The 21,351-nt window shown below is 39.4% G+C and overlaps 3 protein-coding genes across 14 annotated transcripts; 1 reads left to right on the top strand and 2 right to left on the bottom strand.

The window, feature by feature from the left end:
• Window positions 1-28: 28 nt before the first annotated feature.
• LOC136436611 (mitochondrial import inner membrane translocase subunit tim16-like) lies at window positions 29-3,400 on the bottom strand. Its single transcript, XM_066430728.1, has 6 exons — window positions 3,288-3,400; window positions 2,542-2,626; window positions 1,774-1,862; window positions 1,463-1,516; window positions 955-1,020; window positions 29-842 (listed from the first exon to the last, which is right to left on the bottom strand). Exons 1-6 carry the CDS (start codon window positions 3,288-3,290, stop codon window positions 750-752), a joined length of 390 nt encoding a protein of 129 aa, XP_066286825.1. The 5' UTR covers window positions 3,291-3,400; the 3' UTR covers window positions 29-749.
• Window positions 3,317-10,195, top strand: LOC136436608 (leucine-rich repeat-containing protein 59-like). Its single transcript, XM_066430724.1, has 8 exons — window positions 3,317-3,401; window positions 4,142-4,248; window positions 6,253-6,312; window positions 6,566-6,832; window positions 6,969-7,041; window positions 7,400-7,567; window positions 7,702-7,755; window positions 7,973-10,195. The coding sequence occupies exons 1-8, from the start codon at window positions 3,392-3,394 to the stop codon at window positions 8,170-8,172; spliced, it is 939 nt and encodes a 312-aa protein (XP_066286821.1). The 5' UTR covers window positions 3,317-3,391; the 3' UTR covers window positions 8,173-10,195.
• Window positions 10,196-10,649: 454 nt separating this feature from the next.
• LOC136436601 (magnesium transporter NIPA2-like) lies at window positions 10,650-21,211 on the bottom strand. Of its 12 annotated transcripts, none has more exons than XM_066430707.1 (7): window positions 21,077-21,211; window positions 19,460-19,534; window positions 17,310-17,351; window positions 15,781-15,999; window positions 14,312-14,459; window positions 13,732-13,892; window positions 10,650-13,574 (listed from the first exon to the last, which is right to left on the bottom strand). In XM_066430707.1, exons 3-7 carry the CDS (start codon window positions 17,347-17,349, stop codon window positions 12,991-12,993), a joined length of 1,152 nt encoding a protein of 383 aa, XP_066286804.1. In that variant the 5' UTR covers window positions 17,350-17,351; window positions 19,460-19,534; window positions 21,077-21,211; the 3' UTR covers window positions 10,650-12,990. The 12 variants fall into 12 exon arrangements, with proteins under 12 accessions (XP_066286804.1, XP_066286805.1, XP_066286803.1 ...); XM_066430708.1 differs by lacking the exon at window positions 21,077-21,211 and adding an exon at window positions 20,884-20,989; XM_066430706.1 differs by having other exon boundaries at window positions 17,310-19,534.
• Between the last annotated feature and the right edge of the window lie 140 nt (window positions 21,212-21,351).

The following is a 21,351-nucleotide window of genomic DNA, read 5'->3' as shown; positions in this document are numbered from 1 at the left end:
CCAAAGAATGATTCATGTTGAGAAAAACTTAATAAAATGATGATTTATTCTTGTAGACAGCATATGAATGCCTAGATATATTTCATAAACATCAGTGTACATAATTTGAACACTCATAATATGAACACTGATAGTATCTGTAATATATCTAGCTATTATGTCAATATTCAGGTTGTGTACGAGTTCATCCACAAATACAGTGACAGTCTGTTAAATCAATGCCACAATCTACCACCTGACAATGATTGTTGGGGAGGGTCTTACTGGTATTGGACATTAACACCTAACAGGCGCATCGACTTCTAATGGTAAGAATACACTCAAAGTGGATGTTCCCTGGCTGAATGGTTTTAAACTGATTTTCAAAACCCAGCTTGAATTACTTTGGCAACTGGATCAACCAAAGTACAGTACTACATCAACCAAATGGACAACTGGAATGCTCTATGGCATCTTAATATGAGACCTGCCAATGTTATGGTTGGGTGGGGAAACCTAAATTGTTGATTTAATTTGTTGAATAAAACTTGCATCTATCTATGGACATGTACAATCTACAGTTCTGTACATTATTATGAGCTTTGAATTATAATATTTACACAAGATTCAACTGTTGTAAAGGACACTCAACATCCTATTCAGTCCAAGTTGTAGATCAAGTGTCCCACAAAGTAACACATCCCCAGTCATTTCCACTTCCCTGCCTCGTCTGTCTGATGGCCCCTTTGGCTATGATACTCTCCATAATGTCATGAAGCAGAGTCTTCTTTCTGTTTCTCTTTTGTTGATTTGACATCAGCTTCTCTCAGCTCTTCATCCAGTCTTTCCTTTGCTCTGTAGACCTGCAGTGGAACAAAACAAAATATGAAGTTTTGTTTTGATGAATTTTCTTAATAGAAATGTGCTAGGTGGTAAATACAATAAAACAGCTTGATTTTTAAAAAGGAACCTTACCTTTGATTGCAAGTAGAATGATCCTCCTTTTTTCTTGTCATTCACATCAAAAAGGTGTGTGTAATTCTGCAAAGTACAAAATACATGTCAATGCTGAAACCCCTAACTTAAGACAAAGGGCACTTTTCAAACAACTGGTAGTTATTACTGTAATTCACTTTATCTTGACGGTAACACGATTTTGAGGTGAAAGGAAAATTGACATTTTCACTGAACTTTTACTTCATGGTGGCGGCAAGTGATTTACAGAACGGATATGTGAAGGAATCATAAATAATAGCAACAGGTTTTTCACGGTGATGATAAGTTCACAGTACAGAGGTGGCCGTGAAAACAGTGAACATAAAGTTACAGTGAAAGAAAGAAGAATTACAGTATGTTTTATGATCTGGTACATGTTGTGGTTTCATACCACTTACAGTATGGGAACTTGAAGGTAATTGTTGTTCTGCAAAGATAAGGACATCTCAAATTGTTGTGTCTTTGTTGGGAATTATTAACGACATACCTTTTCAATAAGTTCTTTGTCTAGTTTGTCAACATCCAGTATCTGTTTGGCCTCCTGTAGTGGGAATAAAAACAGATTAACACAGTGCTTCAGCACGTTGACTGATGATGATGAATACTACAGTTCAGATCATTTTGATCTGCTTAGGAAACACACAGTAGAATCTACCAGAGTGCCCAATTCAAAATTTCTGGCCCTTCTACTTGTAATTCATGTTCATGTCTCTGCATCTATGGTCTTAAAAATACCTTGCAAACTGCTTTAAATGTTGACATGTTGAAAGAGGCTTGTCTTAGTAATCATCAGCTTACCTGTACAGAGATTCCCATCATGCTATCGCTGGCTGCCCTCTTGGCGCCCTGTCTGCCTCCCCCTGCTGCTCGCTGGGCTTGTTGAGCATCTGGAGGGAAACACGCAAAGTAGAGTCAGCCTACGTTTTATTACACACCCTCTACTAAAGAACAATAAACACTACTACCACTACTTACTTTACTTTGGTCGAGCTCCTGCTAAACACTACCAACACTCACAGTTTTCAAGCAATCCTGACCATAATCATCTTCATTTGAACGTTCATCTGTGTTGGTAGAAGTCATCCTGTATCTAAGTTAAACTGCAATTTCCAACACAAGAATTTGGACTCACCCAAATTTTCAACTGATCAAGTCCTTGATAAAGATATGGATTGGAGTTGATCAAACGAAAATTTGGGTAAGTTTGGGTAAAATTTGGGTTATATGAATTTGTATGAATGATTAGGCACCCCTGAAGATTGTGCTCCGGAGTTTGGGTGAAGTCAAACTATTGTGAATACTCATAAGAAGTATGGAAAGTATCTGAATAACATTATCTATTCTTTCCATGAACAGGAGATAAGTCACTGGATGTGACAGGCGAATGCCTCATATTGGATACTGTTCATGAATCTTCTTAAGATACAATTTAAAACACCATAGATATAAACTTGTTCTTTCTTCGTAAAAGCATCATGTGATCAAGTGTGTTATATCTTCATTTTTTGAAACTTGAAAGGGTAATATAGCAGGGAGGCAGTGAGAGGTGATGTTTGCCTGACTTACTCTGGAACTCCTGTCTCAGGGCTTTGCTGAAGGCTCGTCCCACCACCTGAGCTCCTAACACTATAGCCTGCGCAAGGTACTTTGCCTGTATGGGGAGAGGTAGGAACTGTGAACAATGATCTGACGTGCTAGTTACATGTTGTATTACTAATTATAATGAGGTATGTGTGGCCAAGAACAGAGTGAGTAAAACACATCTGGACAACTTGTGGCTCACAATAGAAAAATCAAGGATATTATATTTTAAGTATTGTAGGCCCAGGACACAAAATTCGTTCAACATAGAATGCCATGTCTGCTCATGGGACTGTTAGTGTTACATCATCTCGTATTTTTCATAAATAATTTGTTCGGTGCTTATCTAAGTAACTCTTCATGTAGAACAGATATACATAGCTCTGTTACACAGTCCACAGTGTAAATGGAGGATTCGAACCAGAGGACGACAGTTGTGCCAAATGTTTGAGAGCGGCCTAAAATGGAACCAGCCGATTCCTACCTGGCCGAAGAAACTCTACTCTACTCTACTCTACTCTACTCTACTCTACTCTAGGCCGAGGTCAACACAACGTGATGAACACAACGTGCGAAAAACGTGGGAGGGCAACATCACTAGTACTGGGTACCAGTGCACGTTCACTGTAAAATTACTGTATTCAACATCATACTATGTACCGGTACATGTTACGGAATGTTTGTGCAGAGTTATAGCGATAAAATACAATTGAAAGCAGAAATAAACTCACCATCACCAAATAATTTCTTCTCGTGTCGTCTCACCAGGCAGACGTCCTCTGACTTACGCAACACGCATGCGTCATAGCTGAAGGTCAAAGGTGAACTTTTCAAAATGGCAGCTGGTGAGTAAAGTTTCACATTTCATCATTTTAAATGGTAAATAACTAACTTTTCATCCAGATTTCAGCGCGCATAATCCATTGGGATAAATTTGTTATCATAAATAATGGTACCAACAGTACAGGAATGCTTTTCTTGCCTTAGGTAATGAGTAAAACGATGTTATGTACCCTTGGAAACAAGACGCCACACATGGTGACACGTTGCACGGTTGTTGCAACCAGTGACGCAATATCAACCAGAAATGATAAAGGTGTGATAAGATAACCGCTGTGGTAAACCGCAAATCATCGGCACCGTATTTTAACGTTTTTATGTACACTATTTTCCCACTTGCTTGCCTGGCTTAGGAATACAAAATTTATGATCTTGCTTGTCGTATAAATCATTTGCATAAAAATTATGGTGGATTAAGAATCATACAGCTGAAGACGCAACAGAAAACCACAAAAAATAATGTTGATCTCCAATATATACTAATACACTGCTTACATGATGATACTAATACATGACCATGAAACAGCTCATCAAGCCATTTACCCTTTCCAGTTGTTGTCTGCTCTTCTTTGTCTGAACCTAATTTGTATTGATAACGCTATACTTAACGTTTTTATAATTATAAAGTCAGCCCTACCATAGAAAGATACTTTAAGACAGATGCGGAGTAGAAAAGTCATTGTTTCCTGCATATAAATCCTTCTGTATTTATATTCCCAAGGATTGATGTGTTTTCCTCCATCAGGTAAAGGTGAGACGAAGTGGACCCTGAAGGAGCTGAAGGACCGTCTGGAGGGCAATGAGCTGGACCTGAGTCTGTCCAACATCTCCAAGGTTCCTGTACAACTGCTGGTGAGGACACATTTACAATACAGTAATGATAGGATTGGTCAGTTGGACCAATCGTAGGGAATTTCTCTGAAGGAAGTGACCCTTTACCTCCACTTGTGCGACATCCGCCGCATGTATGGCTGGGCTCGCCTCTCGCTTATGGTCTCGGTTCTGAGGTATTTTTAAAACGTTTTGGGGCCGATTTGACAAGTTCTCAGAAAGACGCTTAGCGCTCCTCCAGACATCGTTTTCCGGGCGAAAGGGGTACCTTGCCACTGCCGGACAAGCTCAGTTGACATTTTCTGTGGAAATTATTTTGTGGGTAAAAACCATAATTGTAAGCAATTTTCACCCAAAAACTGCTGTTTTTTTTGCATTCTTCCAAGGCCGCTGCACGGAAAAGACGTATTTTCCAGGATAATGACTGACACGGCAATAAAGGTCATCATTCTGTCTGTGCAATTAAGAAAAATATAAAAAAATCATGAGGATACGTTTTCCGCAAAACAATACAATACGCACATAGAACGCACGATTCGGGTCATCAGGCAACAATGCGGCCTTACTGTCATCGCCCACTGATACCAGGAAGTATTCGCGGACAACCAAAACTCCGCAACCGTTAAACGCTACGAAGATCAGGCTTTTCAGGAAATATAAAAGATTGAGATCAGTGTTTCCGCCAGACCGCGACTGAGAGGCCGTCCACTTGGGGAGGGCCGTACCGCGAAAATTAATTGACCGTACCGCGAAAATTAATTGACCAGGAAAAGTAACTGAATGTTGTGATCAGAAAAAACTTTGTTAATTTTTCAAAATCAATTTGTTACGGAGGTCGCTATAATACTGCTTCAATCGTCACAAAATGCGATCTATATTGACCAGAAACGCCTGAAGTGTAAAAGGGGTTTTCCCGCCCTGTGGTCACGTGACATCCTGCCGTCAACCAATCAGAGCACAGATTTAAAGACGCGGACCAATCAGCGCTTAGAACCTTGCATATCAATGAGCTTAAAAACATGGCGGACGGCCCGGGACGGGGCAGGTTGCGACTCGAATGATGTGAATTCATAGCGAAAAAAACGATTTATCCACGGTACATTTGGAGAATTTTAACGGAAAAACATTCAAAGGAATATATATTGTGTCGAATACGGTCAGAAATGATGGCGAATCGCGGCGAATCGCGGCAAATCACGACATAGAGGCTGAAATGCACGGGCGAAATTCTTGGTTTGTTTACGTTTTTCCTTGTTTTCTTCGATGACTTTCTTCGATTGAGTCTTGAAAAACGGGTTTTTAATGAGATCACCGTATGCCAAAGGCACCGACATCGATTCTTCGCAAGCTTAACGATAGCAACAAACAAAAGAGAGTGAATGTCCAACGATATAGAGCGTCCCCACGCCCGCAGTAACAAAGAAAAACAAAGAAATTATGCCGACCTCTCGTATTTTTTTCCCGATTTCTCGGCATTTAGTTTGTCTTTTTTTTAAAGAGGACGGCCTATGTCTGAGTTCAGGCCGTCCAAAGTGACATAAGGCCGTCATTTGACGGGAAGACGCCCCTCTGGCGGAAACACTGATTGAGATTACACATTGCTATAGTGATAACCAAAAAATCTGGAGCCAAAACCATTGAGAAAACCTATAATTTGCGTCTTATTTCATGGATTACTTTTGGGGGCAGTCACTTGAAATTCCAAGCCGGAACCTTAATTATCATTTTGTTGTAGCTTTCTCCTTGTATTGTATTTGTGTATGTAAAAGTAATTCTTGTGGGGATGTGAGACTACCCAGCAGTCCTGTTATGTTATGTAGGGTAGTGTCTGGAAATTTTCTTCAAGATCACCAAACAAAAGTTAAGATAAAAAGGTAACTGAAGTGAAGTTAAAAATCAATAGTACAAATGATACTAGAGTCATGTTTTTATCGCGTATATCCCTTTGATTAATATTAGCATATTGTGTATGATGACTGTATAATTATGTATGTTTTTAACGAAATCTTCATATCTTGCCCACAGTCCAGTCTCCCTAAGGCCACAGTGTTAGATCTGTCCTGTAACCTGCTGGTCAACCTACAGGTGGGTGTTTCTTATTGCCTGACATCTCAAGATTTAAAGTTACTTTTGTAGGTTTGCCAGATTGTATGTAACAAGAACCACATTGTTCACGCTGCAGCAGCAACACCTAGCTGCAGCGCAAAGTGGTGCAAAGGAAGGTGACAGAGAATCACTGAAATGCCAACTTAGGTAAAACTCTTGGTAGTGTATAAAGAAGTTTGTTATCCAAGAACTACAGGTATTATACTCATGAGTGATGTTTAACCTTTTCCAGGATCCCTTCTGTATCCAGCTTACCCATGTGGTGAAGCTGGACCTCAGTAAGAACCAGCTGGAAGAACTTCCCTCAGACTTTGGCAGACTGGCCAGGCTCAGACATCTGGACCTGTTCCAGAACCGCCTCAAGACTGTACCAGTCAGCTTCTGGCAGCTGACCAGTCTCCAGTGGCTGGACCTGAAGGACAATCCTCTAGACTCTGCCCTGGTGCCAGTGGTGGGGGACTGTCTGGACGAGAGGCAATGTAGAAACTGTGCCAAAGGGGTGAGGTTCAAGTCTTTCCTTTTTCAGTATGCAACTTCCTTACTTAATTCCTCACCCTAAAAACAATTGTAGTTGTGTTTGTATAAGAATGATAGACTTGTGAGACTGTGTACTAATTTTTCCCCTGTATTTTCAGGTGGTGAGTTACATGAGAGCTGTTAACTCAGAGTTGGAAAGAAAGAGACAAGAGCAGCTCCAGCAGCAGAGAAGTTAGTTTCTTCACTTCTTTTACATGATCTTCTCCAGAAGGAATAACCTAATGCTTCTTTATCCAGTTTCAGCCTGTTGTAGATATGGAATGAAATGTAAACTGTGATGATTTATTTTTGATGGTAATGGTTACTACGAACCAGTATTATATAGACTGTAGCTGCTGACCTCCAAGTATTCAGTAGAAGTTTATCACAATTTTATCACTAGGCATTTTTGTATAAGATGGCTTTACATGTATTGATACTAGTATTCTATCCTGTAATTTAGCGACCGAAATTTTTAACTGATGCTAGATACCGAAAAAGTGAAAGGTGTCTTCACTAAATAATGGCTCCACTCTGATGTTCTCCACAGAGCTGGAGGAGGCCAGGCGTCTGCAGGAGGAGCAGGAGCAGGAGCTGCGCAGGAGGAAGAAGAAGGAGGAGAAGGAGAGGAGGAAACAGGAGTATGCAGAACGACAGGCCAGCAGGAAGCAGCAGCAGCAGGAGGGAGGGGGGCAGGAGGAGGAGAAGGCTGACACTGGTAGGTGCCGGGCAGCATCCAGTGTAAACCCAAATGGGAATTGTTCTTTCTCTTAGTGTCCCCTTTGTACAGGAGATTGAAAAATTTGATCTGTGTCATGCTACTAATTATGAAATGTGTTTGTTGTGTTACAGAGGAAAAGGCAAATGGGATTGCCTCAGCGACTCCAGAAAAACACAGAACTACAGGTGTGTGTATTTTCGCTTTCCCAGGGACATGGTGTGTGGTGTGTATTTAGACTCTGCACAGCCTTGCTTTTGTATGAAAACAACCAAGGCTTATCTCATCCCAGTATTATACTTGAATTTGTATCAGTGGAGAAAATGGTAAAAAAGAGCAACACAAACTGATTTGACATATGCATAATGGGGTAATGCTTAGACTGGTGTTGTTGTTGTTTTTCAGGCTCGTACTGTTACAAGCTTCCCCTCATCATCATCATATTGTCAGTCATTGCTGTTACCGTGGCGACGTACTTTTACTGTGAGAGTGAGCCGACCAATCAGCTGTGTCGTGACCTTCGAACCCATGTCCACCAGGTGCAGGGGGTTATCATGCGATGGGTCGCTGTTGCCAAACAAATGGCCGTCGGGCAGAAGGAGTAGAAGAACCGATGTTGCAAAGTTTTGTTAGGCGTGGTGAACTTTTTCTCTGTCTTCTTCAAACTGATGGAGTTTGGTAAAATTGCCTCGTTTAGTGAAATTTTAATGAAGTATGTAATCTTAAACGTTCACTCTCTGATGTGGGTAAGTGGCTTGATTATTCTGACTGGCACTAGTCTACAGAGAAAAGTTTATAACTCATTATGATTCTTTCTGCTATTTCCAGTTCAGTGTAGATTTTGTCATCTTGCAATGAAGTACAATGTGTATTTGCCATATCATTGGTAGATAATGAATTGTAAGCTTATGAATATAACACAATCTCATGTGGGTGATTCTTAGGAAATACATTGTATTCAGGGGAAGCTGTCGGGAATGTTCTTCACCTTCCTCAATCATTTGTTAAATAGCATTTTCCATGTATCGAAATATGGTACCCTCTTTTATTATAGAATAAATGTTCACGAATATCCTTGCCCAAATCCCGCCTTCTCTAACTATAAGTTGTGCAATGTTCTTTAGATGTAAATACTGCTACAATGTTGGATGCCAAATATGTCTACATCATTCCCCTCAACTCTGATAGCTGTTTGACAGCCTGGAAGAGTTCTGTTACTTTGTGCTACATTTATTGCTGGGTGCTTAGTGGACAAAGATACAAGTTAAAAACTACACAGAATTGTGCAACATATCCTTTCTGAAATGTCTTCTCCTCTACTTCTCATCCGTGTGATAATGTCCACATGTTTGTGATCTGTAGTTAAGAAACTAAAAGAGTTACACAAAGTTGCAATGATGAAGAATCTCCAAATTTTGTTTCATCCAGATTTGAATCTTTCCTGATACATGTACTAGTATATGATTAAGGCTTAGTTACAACAAGCATTAGGGTTTATGCATAGCTTTTTAGTTATGTTGATAGTGATTAAGGGAGCCAACCAACAAATGTTTGTAAAAGTACAACCTCCAACAAATGTTGGTACAAATACAACCGTCTTCCCAGAGGAAATGAGCCTTAGCATCACTGCACACCACTAAGACTGCATGTGTGAGGAATTTAGTTACGTACATGTTTCTCAATATGTTATAAGAAAAATTTGGGCTGATATGGAGAAGTGAAAAATCAAATTGTTGCGTAGGTTGCATAAATACAACAATCCTTACTGAGAACCAAGGAAGTAACTTAGTAAGGCCTGAAGGTCATGTCCATAGTAGGGGTTTAGATAAAACAGTTACCATGTTATAAGCTGTAATGTTGTATCAATATGTAAGACAGTTTGTGTACACTACAAATAAACATGATTGCTTTGACTTGGATGCCAGACATTTGGATGCTAGTGTAGATTTCTCTACAAAATTTAGTAGCCTTTTAGATAGTTGATATTGTGTATGGTGTCTCTAGTATACAAAGTTGTATTTTCGTGGCAATCAATTAGACTATGATCCTTTCAAAGGTGGTCTTTTATTTTAATTACATTGCTTGTACTTACAAATTTGTGGTACTGCTTGCTAACTGAAGCCACATTTTGAACTCAGTAACTGTGCAATGCTGTACTGTACTGTTAGGGTTTGTCATCATCTATCATGCTTCATTTGAATTTGTTTTTGGGATGACATTAGGGGACTTTTAAGAGTAGCATTGTGAGTGAGTAGTAGTATAAGTGATACATGAAAATATGACATCACGTTGTCAATGTATGGTATGGAAATCCTAGCAATACATGTTTGTTATCCACTACATGATCAAATGCCTTAAACACAAAACTCTTCTGAAACATACAGTAACATGGGGAAAATGGTTCAATAGTTAACCATAGATATCAATGAATGTTTTTGTGATATTTCTACATGTAACCTCAAAAGGTAATGTTGAGTTTTTCTTGCCAACTATTACCCTTCAGTCTTGTGATGTTTTAGCCCTGTACTTAGTTTCATTGTTTGTGTTTAATAGATCTCTACAATATTGTTGCCGATGTGAAATTTTGCCCACCTTATTGTTTAGGAAAACAAGAGCTGTTTTTCTTCATGTTCGTGTCATTTGTTTATTTCTTTGCCTTAATGTAGTCTCAACAAATTTGTAGTCAACCCCTATTAAAGGCCAGGGTGCCATCCAATTACTATATATGCTGGGGTGGCATGGCATGACATGGCCTTTGGTTGCAGCAAAGATCTGTATTTTGATCTGTCGTTCATCTTATAACCGCCAAGAGGCGCTTATTACATGCAAGGAGGTACATGCCAGTACAAAATCCAATGGGACCATTTACTCAGTTGCACTGATGCTTTATTCCACTAGGTGGCGATATCTGAATGCTTCAAGCTTTGATAGAGACCACAATGTGCTCATGGTACTGGGGGATTTTGGGGCATATTCACTGTACAAAATGCAGGCTTTCTGGTTGTACTTACATAAAAATCACCTTTCATTAACCGCATACCCCCCCCCCCCACACACACACAAATGATTGCAAGAAAATATATTCGTATTTATGAACTCTTATTTATTTTCACAAAAAAACAAATATAAATAGATGTTGCACATCATTGTTATGATCTCTACAAAAATCAAAATCACCCTGGATACTGCGATTATAAATGAAAAATGTACATATTTTTTACATAAATACATGTGAAACAATATTAGATAGTAATTTGGAAAATGTGGATCTCTATAACAAAATACACACTGAGCAATCTATCTTAGCAGGACACAATGCACAGCTCTAAAGGGATGGTCCTATAACTGCTAAGAACTAGACTGTATATGATCAGTCAGTCTGGGACCAAAGACAAACTTTAGTCTAAGGCACTACGGGTACAAAGGTCTGCTAGTCAGTGTAACCAATAGGCTGTTATCTGGGTTGTAGTAACAGTAACAAAAGATTTTCTGCACATATACTGTATATATTGTTTGACACATGAAAAGACTTGGTGGCATCATCCACATATCTCAAAGACATATTGTTCCAGGTCTCTTGTATCTTACAGCTCTCTTCGATGTGTACCGGTACTAGTATTTGAGATAAACCCAATAATAAATTGTTTCTTTAAAACATATATGCATGTAGGACACCCTGACTGTATCGCAAAAGGTACAAAACACCACAAATAAGTTCTACATCAGCCTGCTGAATTATCAATTATATCTTTAGAAATTACCACAAAACACCAGTATTTACAATACCCTAACTTGGTGTATTTCCTTTCAGCTTGACTTCTAATGTCTATCCTATCACAACATCACACCTTTCCAGATTGGTTCTACCATTCTGATAACTTCCTGAAGCCCTTTCTTCAACTGTTATAACCCTTTCAGTCGTAACTAAAGTTTAGCAAGCAGCCATAATAACAAATAAGGTTACCAATGTCCATAATAAAAGCATCGTCTAAAGGTTCATTACTGTTAGAGACAACTGAGGTATCTATGGCAAAAAAACACACAAGTACAGAGAGCAAAGTACTCTCTAGGCACAGTTTCTCAAAGGACAAAGAGGACTAGCACCCCTGTAAGTTCTCAATGAGTCATAGTCATATACTAAGTAGCTTTTCTTCAAAACAAGCTATAAAATTTCATTGATTGATTGAAATTTACAACAAAATACATATCATTGGAACAAATAACACCATAAACAAAACCAATATGTTAGAAAATCAACTTAATACTATAGAATACATATCAACACATTAATGAGATATGTTAAGACGACACGTTACTCAAACAAATAGCTCGGGTATACAAAATTACAGCAGCTTTCCTCTCAGAATAAAATATTCCAAATAATAGTCAGAATTTCAAGTATATCTTACATAATGATCAATAGACAAACTATTAAAGTTGATATAACATAGAATTCTCAACTTCTATCTGTGGTTAAACTATTGCACTGAACCTCTAGCACTCCTTAAGTACCTTCAGGTACCAAGTCAACACTGGCATGCTGGTTTTGCAATGGTCACAATTGGAAAGAGTGTCCTGGCTGGATAGTCTACAGGCTTTTGGGTGCGGCCTCTACCGAGCCCTGTTATTTTTGGGGCACAGTTAAAATCAACCCGGGACCCGGTGACAAATAGATGCCATAATCTAATTGCGAAAACACCGAGAGATACCCTCGATTTCTGTCGACCAGTCCACGGGGGAAAATTTGTGGCTTCAGGGCCCATCCAAGGCTACACCCCCTACAGGAATCGGTGCAAATGTGACCATAGCATTAGTTAGAGTGGATAAAGATTAAGTGAAATCTTTCCTCAATATCAAATTGAAATATTACATTGGATGTATTCATATCTTATTCTGTATAATCAATGTTCTACATGGTTTCAATCTTTTCACTACAAACATTCTAAAAGAACCATTTCTTTTGTTTTATTGGGAATGAATAAAAGCAGGTTCAAGAATGGGCAGACACTTTGGGAAGGGGGTGTGCTAAATAATGATAGCATAACTACTATTCCAGGTTTGCCAATAATTCTCACAAATGGTGGCACATGTTCTACGTTGAAAAAACTGGCTGACTATCCTACATGAAGTTACTATGTAAATAAACAAGTGTAGGACATGATATGTTCAGTTTACTAGCAGTGCTTGATTTTGCTTCCTGTACAAAATTTTCAGGAGTTAGACCACTCTAACTTTTTACATCATAGTTCTTTTGTCTACATAAAACTGCAGTGAGAGACTACAAAGCCCTGAGTTAAATGTGCTGCTATCAACTACAGCTATAGGTGACAATACAATTTGGTCTGTTTCTTTCCTCCTTCAGTTAAGAAACCATGGAATAAACCTAAATTGGCTTAAGTACGTTAACACCCAACTTTCTCTGATCATCTAACCACCTCCTCTTCTGAAGGAGGGTCCTGCAATAATGACGTGGTGCTCCCATTTACCAAGTGTGTTTCCTTAGGCTCCTCTCTCCTCATGAAGGTAGGGAGGCTGGACAGGGAAAAGTTCACGTCCTTGAAAGCGTGCAGCAGGAAGATGCCGAAGACGATGGTGAGGAATCCGCTCAGGGTTCCGATAATGTCCTTGGGCGTCATCAGCTCCCACTCCTTGTACAGGATGGCGGAGGCGCTGATGACGAAGGTGGTGAAGAAGACGTAGTAGATGGGGGTGACGATGGAGGTGTTGAAGATGTCCAGCGCCCGGTTCAGATAGTTCATCTGTACGGTGACGCAGGCGACCAGGGACGCCAGCAGGAACCACGTCAGCAGGTTGGTCAGCTGGTTGTCTCCGCCGAACGTCTGCTTCAGGGACAGGCCCAGACCCTTGCACGCCATGACGGACAGCGAACCAATCATGGAGCAGATGGCGATGTAGATGAGGATGTTGGTCTTGCCGTACTTTGGCCCGTAATAGAAGATGAGGACGAGGGAGATGATGACCACGATGACACCATAGGTGATGAAAGCTGCGGGAGACATAAGACATTGCCATGGTGAGAACAACCTTAAGACAAGGATCAGTTGGAAAAGGGGGCCCGTCCGGTTAGTCTACAGGGCTGTCACCAGCTTAAATTTTTTCCCGCCCCACTCATTGTGGGAGCAAATGTCAATTTTTGTTCTTACCAGGTTCTAACAGCATGTGTGACAGTGTGTTCAGATTGGTGACCTCGGCCTCTGCAGGTGCGTGGATGACCATGACAGTGGACCCCAGGATACTCAGCATACACCCGATCTTCCCGTGCAGGTTCAGCCTCTCTCTCAGGAAGTAGGACGACATCACAGCACTGGAGTAAGACATGAAGAACACTAGTAGTCAGCTAGGTCTCTAAAATCTAGTAAGATCGCCTCAAGTAATCTTTATAGTACATGTACATGTAATTATACAACTACAATAGCTATTGTACTCCTTTCGATTGATTTTGATTGCATGCAAATCAAGACAGACATATCAATAAAACGAGCTTCTTTGCTGATTGAATAATTCACAATGAGCACTAACAGAGAAATATGGAGGGTGTGTGAAAATACTGTTGCTATCTTTTCAGAGCAATCACCAGTACAATCACTGACTGACAGTCCTTCTGTCACTTTTCCCCTATTCTTGTAAACATTCTACCATACATTATAGATGAAGTTAAAAGCCAAGAACAGACTTAAATGCAGTCATGTAACAATAACAGGAAGGGTTTTATAGCCGCCATACCTGACAAGGACACTTAGTGCTCCCAGTGGCGTGACAAGGGTGGCAGGAGCGAAGGCGTAAGCAGCAAAGTTGAACGTCTCTCCGAACCCCAGGGAGAAGAACCCAGCCCACCACAGCCACTCCTTCAAGTAACCATAGCCTCCCTCTCCTAGAAAAAAATAACAATGGTGTTACATATAACATTACCCACCACATCTATCCTTCAGGTAACCATAGCTAGTATCCCTCTCCTGTAAAAATAACCATGGTGTTATACGCCAAAAATATTCGCCTTCAATATTCATAAACTATTCATATCACTATGGTATCTTCAGACATAGTGTCTCTACTGCCTGCTTCAGCTTAAAGCTTTGTCATCAATTATTGATCAATGCTTATTGTTTACCCATGTGAAGAACATGTGATTCTCCTTCCTTTAAAGATTTAACATGTTTTTAATTTTGAAGGAATCTTAGTCATCATCTAATATTTGTCTGCAGATGATAATATACTAGTATCATTATCTATATTAGAAACATGTACTTTTACCACCAGGACAGTGGAGATTATAAGTGACAACAATAGTTCTAAAGTTACTAGTATCGTGCTCAAAAGAACATATTTACGCGACACTATGTCAATCATGACTTATGTATGGGCTCAACAGTAATACTAGCATACACACCTAGATGGAAAAGTATGTTGACATAATCAACCATACAATCAATGAATTTTGCAATTGTGTACCCTACACTAAATAAGGATAAAATAGTACATTTTTGTTGTACATGTAGTGTTTTGCTCAACTTGCCTTCTAGTCATGCAAATAACAATATATGTTCTTTATAAGTAACATACATATAGGCAGGTAAGCTTGCGCTCTAAGTTCAAGTGGTTTGTCTGGAAACAATATAGAATATTTGTCACTGTCCCCTACGTTAATGTCATCTGCAGTGTCCATTTCATTGACGTCACACCCAACCTTTACAACCTATGGTGTTTATATATGACCTGTGCATGTAGGACTGTTTGGCAAGGGTGGATAACTAGTTCTGGGAAAAAGGCTTTTTCTGCCCCTGACCTCATTTGTAGCTGTCACAGTTTCCATACTATTCCCAAGACACACTCTCACATTCACACACCTCATGAGCTTAGTGATTACATGGAACACAAACATGGTCTTTTGTTCCCTTTTAGTCCTCATTGTACACAGCACTTAACTCCAATAATTTGTATGGCACCTTGATATTTTGCCATTTCCCATATGACCTACTAATACATGATATTTACTAAAACTACATTCTTCACTTAGAGTTTTGACTAACAAATACAAACATACATTTTCACATAAGATTCTACTTTAATACCAACAACAAAAATAGGGATTACAAAGATTACTCGCCAATTTACTTCTTTAAAAAAGGACTCAATCCCGAGCCCTCTACTTTTGTATAACAACAGCAGCAAGAGAAATGTCAGGTTCCACACACCTGCTCTGGTGCCATACTGCGACAACTTGATCAGTGCTTTCTTCTTAATCACGAAACTTGCGCCGATGAAGATGGTGGACAGGATGGCCAGGGTCAGCCCGATGTAGAAGTTCGTGGAGTTGCCGTCTGCCTCCCGTGGCATCCTGGACGGCGCGACGATGTCCGTGCTGTTCATTGTGGTGTTCCCCGTGACGTTGCAAATGGTGGGCGTTATGTTAGCTACAGGTAAAGAAAAAAGTATGTAAAAAATTGAAAATACCCAACAGACAGTAGCAGTTCAATTTGTAAAATTTCCTAGTCAAAATTCAGGACGGCAACATTTATATGGTTTTCACTATTTTCAAAATTCTCCAAAACCCAGAAAACAGGACATCCTTCCAGTCAATAATTTTTCCTTTACAAATTCCTAATGTACCGTTAAAGCACAAACACCAATACAACATGTACTTCTTTCCACATTGGTCCACCCTTTGATTCGATAAAGGTTCCAAAGACAGGATTTGGACCACCCTTTTACAGATCTTGTGTTCAGACATGAGTCGGCACTAACCTTGCATGGCTGCTAGTACATCTGAATAGCTTACGTGTTTCTGGGCTTTACAAGGACGGTTTGACTGGCATGTCATAATGTCATTAATAATTCATACTGTTTCCAGGTAAACGGGGTACCAGGCACAGACCATGACATGACGCACGTTAAAACAAACAATACATATATAATGTTACGTGTAAATGCCCACACTTTATATATAGGGTAGCATTGATAAATGAATATTTCTGTTTACATCAGGGTTGGACAGGTCCATTAGCACGATTGCCCAGGGCAAGCGAAAGCTGTGATCAGGGAAAGGAATGCCCCCCTGTACTTGCCTGATTGGGCCAGTGGGATTTTTGGGGGGCACACTACAGGCTGATCTTTTATCCATAAAAATATCATATTGATGCCAGTCTAGAACACATGATAAACTTTGGAGTCATTTTTACTGAAAAATGAAAGGACTTCGTTGCTGCAATTAAAAATGTATAGAAATATGTCATTTAAATTTCGGACAAAGTTGGAAAATGGAAATGAGCATGTACTTACCCTAAAGGGCAAGTGAAGTTTAAAAACTTGTCCAACCCTGGTCATGAGTTAGTGGATCAGAAACTATAATAGTTATGACATCATCCACTGCAAACTGACATCATCGTCATGATAGTATTGCATATGTGATCTTGTTTTGTTTATTTAATGAATCATCACAATTTTTCTGCTCCAAATTGATTATTTTCATTTTCAGATATGAGTCTCATTTTGTGTGAAGAATGATGTCATGAACAGATATATTGTTAGGTGAAGGTTTATGTGTACATTTGTACATGATACTGCAATGTATTGTGAATTTTCGCAAAAGCACTGCAACTTGTATCAATCTATTGTGTGATTATTCCACAATTGAAAAAAAATTGCCATACTGGAATCGACTATCAATTGTGTTTAGGATCATTGACAGTATTAGGTTGATCACACAAAAAAACGACTGTCATACCCATGGTGTGCAGTGAGACTGAGGTGGGTGTGGTGGACATATCTGGTGAAAGGCACAAAAGTCAACCACATTGCAACGCCCCCAACTGGTGCATGGAGGGACTGCATGCATCACCAGAAACTTGCAACTTGTGCAGACCTTATACCAAGCTGAAAAGGCTCACCCAAGCAGCAGGCAGAATCTGGCTTCCTTTATGCAGAGCTTGTACAATTATTACAGTCTGCTCTTCTATCAATTGAGTTTGTTTTCTTATAAGACAATGTGTTCTTTTTCTACTTTTCTAATGGTGATAAAGAAATATTTGCTAGAAACAAATTTTCGACTTCCGAGATGCTGTGAAAAACAATTCACCATATTGACCAAAATATGCTAGAAAAATTACCAAAATTGTTCATGTCTCTGAATTTTGCAGAAAACCAGATTCAACATGCAAAATAGAAACAGAAATGATGGCAAATAAAATAAACTACATGCAAACCTGTAAAAAAAAGGAAGACAAAAAAAAAGAATGATTATAAAGCATCCTTTAGCCCTGTGTGGTCATACACGTGTACAAACAGATGTAGCAGTGCCCATCACCTTGTAGTTGTAGCAAGGAAAAGGAAGCGACAGTGGTAAGAGTAAGGGAAAACTTACTTGGTGCCTGATTGCTTCTCAAAAGGTCAAATGTCAAGATATCAGTTATACCTTCTCTCTTAGCTGGTAAACGTCTTGGGAAAGCCAGTTTACAAATGTTCCCCATACGCAAATGTGCCTGGGGAATATTATCCTATCACTAGTTTTAGCCCTGCATAAACTATGCTTTCTCTTCTATGACTGGGGTTCAGCCTTGCGGCCTTCCTGACTCACCGGCCAGGGAAGGGGGTCAATTAGCCCCCACTCCAATAGTGGGAGACTGCGTAACACAGTCTACTGGTAATACTGAATCAAAATCTGCCATTTGTATTTTGTGACAACCTCCTGTCTGACCTATACCTACCTCTTCACCAAGGTTACTGTGCATGCACAGCTCCGGGGACAGTAGGTCACACAGTACATGTAGTAAGATAGATGCAAGAAAATAACTTACCATTGTGAGAGAAGCAGGTGCCAGCCGTTTTGTGTAATGCCATGAGATGCAGAGAGGAAGCATAAGCAGAGGACAGAATAAAATACAGTCACTGTTAATGTCCTGTCATACCAAGGACATTATTATCATACTGACAGGTCACAATACAGTACAACTTCATTAGCATGACAACTAGTCTGTTCAAAATGGCAGATGTAACATCCCACCTTATGCTTAAGGGTACAATTGATATACATTGTATGATGTCAATAGTCTCCCTTTTGTATGAGTCTTTGTGGAATTTCAAGATTTATTGCTTCAGGCATTACAGGTGTTGTTCTTTAATCTATGTTGACAACCAACTAACTTGTCCTTATGTTTTTGTAACTCAAGTCAAGGAAGAGAAAAGTAATATAAGGAAACATCACAAACAGGTAAGAAGTGAGTTTCATGTGATATGGGCAAAGTCAGATTAAACAAGTTCTATTTGTTATAATAACAAACTGTTCTGATGGCATCTATGCATATATGAGGCAACAATTAAACAATTGTAAAAAAAACTGTACATGTGTTCAGATACAAATTCAAACAACAGAAATAAAAATTTCGGTAGCCAGTTAACCTTTAGCATACTCAGCATTTCAAATTTGGGATGATTCAAACCTCAAAATGCAAATCTTTTTTAACTGAAGATCACAGGAAGTTTACAGAGAAAGTCCATGAAATGCTTTCCCTCCTAAAGATGTGTACACACATTGGGTCACACATGTTGAGGAGGCAATCATTTAGCATGATAAAGGTTAAATACAACATGACAATTATAATAGATATAGTCTTTAAGTACCTCAATCAAAACACATCAACTGTCAAATGAATAAAGAAGGCAGGATAATCTCTTTTCTATTGTTGAAAGGCTTCTATCCCTGGGGCAAGCACTGTGTGATAAATTAATGCCTCAATAGCAACAAGTGTGTCCATGCCCAATTGCTTATCTTTTGTTTACATATGTGCTTGTTTTTATGGTGTTTCATAGAAACAGAACAAAACAGCCATGCATTACTGCACAACAACACAGCACAGGTACAGGGTCATGTAAGCATACCTAACAAGGGACTCTCCAAGAGAGACAAGATGGTCAGCAAGTTTCAATTCTTCTTCGGTCGCTGATACTACAAGTCTGAAAGAAATGACAAGAAAAACATTTCAGTCAAATTATGAGTCAACAGAGATGATTAAGATAGACATTTGGGACCCCGGGGGGGCAATAGGATATGTAGTACTCATCCTGTAATGAATTGAACACTACCACTTCTGCTATAGGCATTTATCATAAATCATAACTGTACTTGATAGCAATCCAAAATTTACAAACAGGTCCAACAGAGCAAGCAGTAGTCTCCAAGTTAGTGGATTCATTCAGTGCTGTCCTGACTGATCCATTTTGTACAGCAGTGTTCCTGCCAGGCAGGCATTTTGATGACCCTACTAGGAATACATAGCATTGCCTTTGTTTTGAATTTGACTATTTTGAGGTGGACACCTTCAGATGTATCTATGGGTGTCCAATATATTTTTGTCTGAACACCAATGGTGCAACAAAGCTCCTAGAAATGTGTGTAATTTGCATAAAAGCATATGTCTTTGGTGTATTATTGTATATTTCAAATGGCTTCCTTCAGGGTGCAGGAAATTGCATTTCAAAAGGCTAGAAATCCCATAATTTCTCTACAGACCCCCTAGACCCCTTTCCCCAATGGATTCCCTCTGCAATAAGGGCTGGCAGGAATGCTGTCAGACAGCCACTCCTATCTATCAACATCGGATGAATACAGGGTAGTGATCTGTCTTTGCAAAGGGCTTTTATTTACATATCAAAAAGCTATAAAAGCTTCTAATTTTATCAACATAAATGTTCTTATTCTTACCAAGCAGCAAAATAGTGTACGTGCAGCCTTCACAGAATGCATTTATGATATCTATTTCAATGTTGACAGCTATGGCCGAATAAGTATTACCAAGAAGTTTCCTTGTTATGGCCAAATGGGTCATTCAGTATGAATAAAATGTGTTGATTGTTTGACAGATATTTAACGACTTTGTGACACAGATCATGTCTCCATGGTCACCTTTCTTTCTCCTCACTATAATTGACATGAGCATGGCATTCAACGTTACTAGTAGTAGTATTATTTGCATGATTTAAAGGGATGCATATGCATACATGATTTCTGCATAATTTATGGTTTTCTGTGGAAATCACATATACTTTCATTAGAGCCGAAGTGAGAAAAACATGATCATAGGGTTTCACATGACTGTATCTTGATAATGGTAAAACGGTTTGGTTACTTTACAAATCACTAGCACCGGTCTAGTCCGGATATAAACAGTATCAAAGTGACGATCACATCTATCAATCCTGACGTAATGACACATAACGCTTTTCACAGGACTGACCTGCTTAGTACCGAACACAAAACCAACAGTCCCTTATAACAAACAAAACTGGGACACTCTATACAGTACCTGTCACGGGATAGTGCGTAGACTATTTGTCCTAGGACAACCAGTCGACCCCCCCTCCCAACCGCGTACCTTGAAGTCGTACAAAAACAGTGACGACGTTTTATTTAGGTGGATATTGCCCAAATTTCCGGGCCCCCTGTCTTCTGAGAACACTCATGGTTGGAGGAAAAGTCCATAAGTTGTCGTGACGTACCTGTGGTTCCGGTAAAGACGACGAGACGCCTGGCTTCTCACCTGTCCCAGAACCAGTCGGAATGCTGTAGGTGTGGAGCTTGATGACGTCACCGTCGCGGGGCAGTGAACTTAACCAGGAGGGCGACTCAATGTTTGATTTCTAAAAAGTGGAAGAAGAACACTATAGTCACAAAATTCTTTTTGAGGAATTAATATATTACCATATTTCCGTATTTTACTAAATCATAAAGAATACTTTGTTAAAACAAAATAAAAAGTGCTCAGTTGCAAAAG

The sequence above is a fragment of the Branchiostoma lanceolatum genome, chromosome 6 (assembly GCF_035083965.1).
Source record: "Branchiostoma lanceolatum isolate klBraLanc5 chromosome 6, klBraLanc5.hap2, whole genome shotgun sequence".
NCBI classification, from domain to species: domain Eukaryota; kingdom Metazoa; phylum Chordata; class Leptocardii; order Amphioxiformes; family Branchiostomatidae; genus Branchiostoma; species Branchiostoma lanceolatum.
The sequence above is the reverse complement of the archived record's forward strand: the minus strand, read 5'-3'. Positions and strand labels throughout refer to the sequence as shown.

Bases quoted from the DNA above. Each gene is read 5' to 3' on its own strand.
- LOC136436608 (XM_066430724.1), top strand. The intron at 6,833-6,968 runs GTGAGGTTCAAG...CTGTATTTTCAG, and splicing joins GTAGAAACTGTGCCAAAGGG to GTGGTGAGTTACATGAGAGC. The intron at 7,042-7,399 runs GTTAGTTTCTTC...TGTTCTCCACAG, and splicing joins GCAGCTCCAGCAGCAGAGAA to AGCTGGAGGAGGCCAGGCGT.
- LOC136436601 (XM_066430703.1), bottom strand. From the start codon at position 16,406: ATGACATGCCAGTCAAACCGTCCTTGTAAAGCCCAGAAACACGTAAGC. The intron at 14,460-15,780 runs GTGTGTGGAACC...ATTTTTTTCTAG, and splicing joins GCAGTATGGCACCAGAGCAG to GAGAGGGAGGCTATGGTTAC. The intron at 13,893-14,311 runs GTATGGCGGCTA...GTCTTACTCCAG, and splicing joins GCACTAAGTGTCCTTGTCAG to TGCTGTGATGTCGTCCTACT.
- LOC136436611 (XM_066430728.1), bottom strand. The intron at 1,863-2,541 runs GTAAGTCAGGCA...GTTTCCCTCCAG, and splicing joins CCTGAGACAGGAGTTCCAGA to ATGCTCAACAAGCCCAGCGA. The intron at 1,021-1,462 runs GTATGTCGTTAA...TGTACTTTGCAG, and splicing joins ACAAAGAACTTATTGAAAAG to AATTACACACACCTTTTTGA.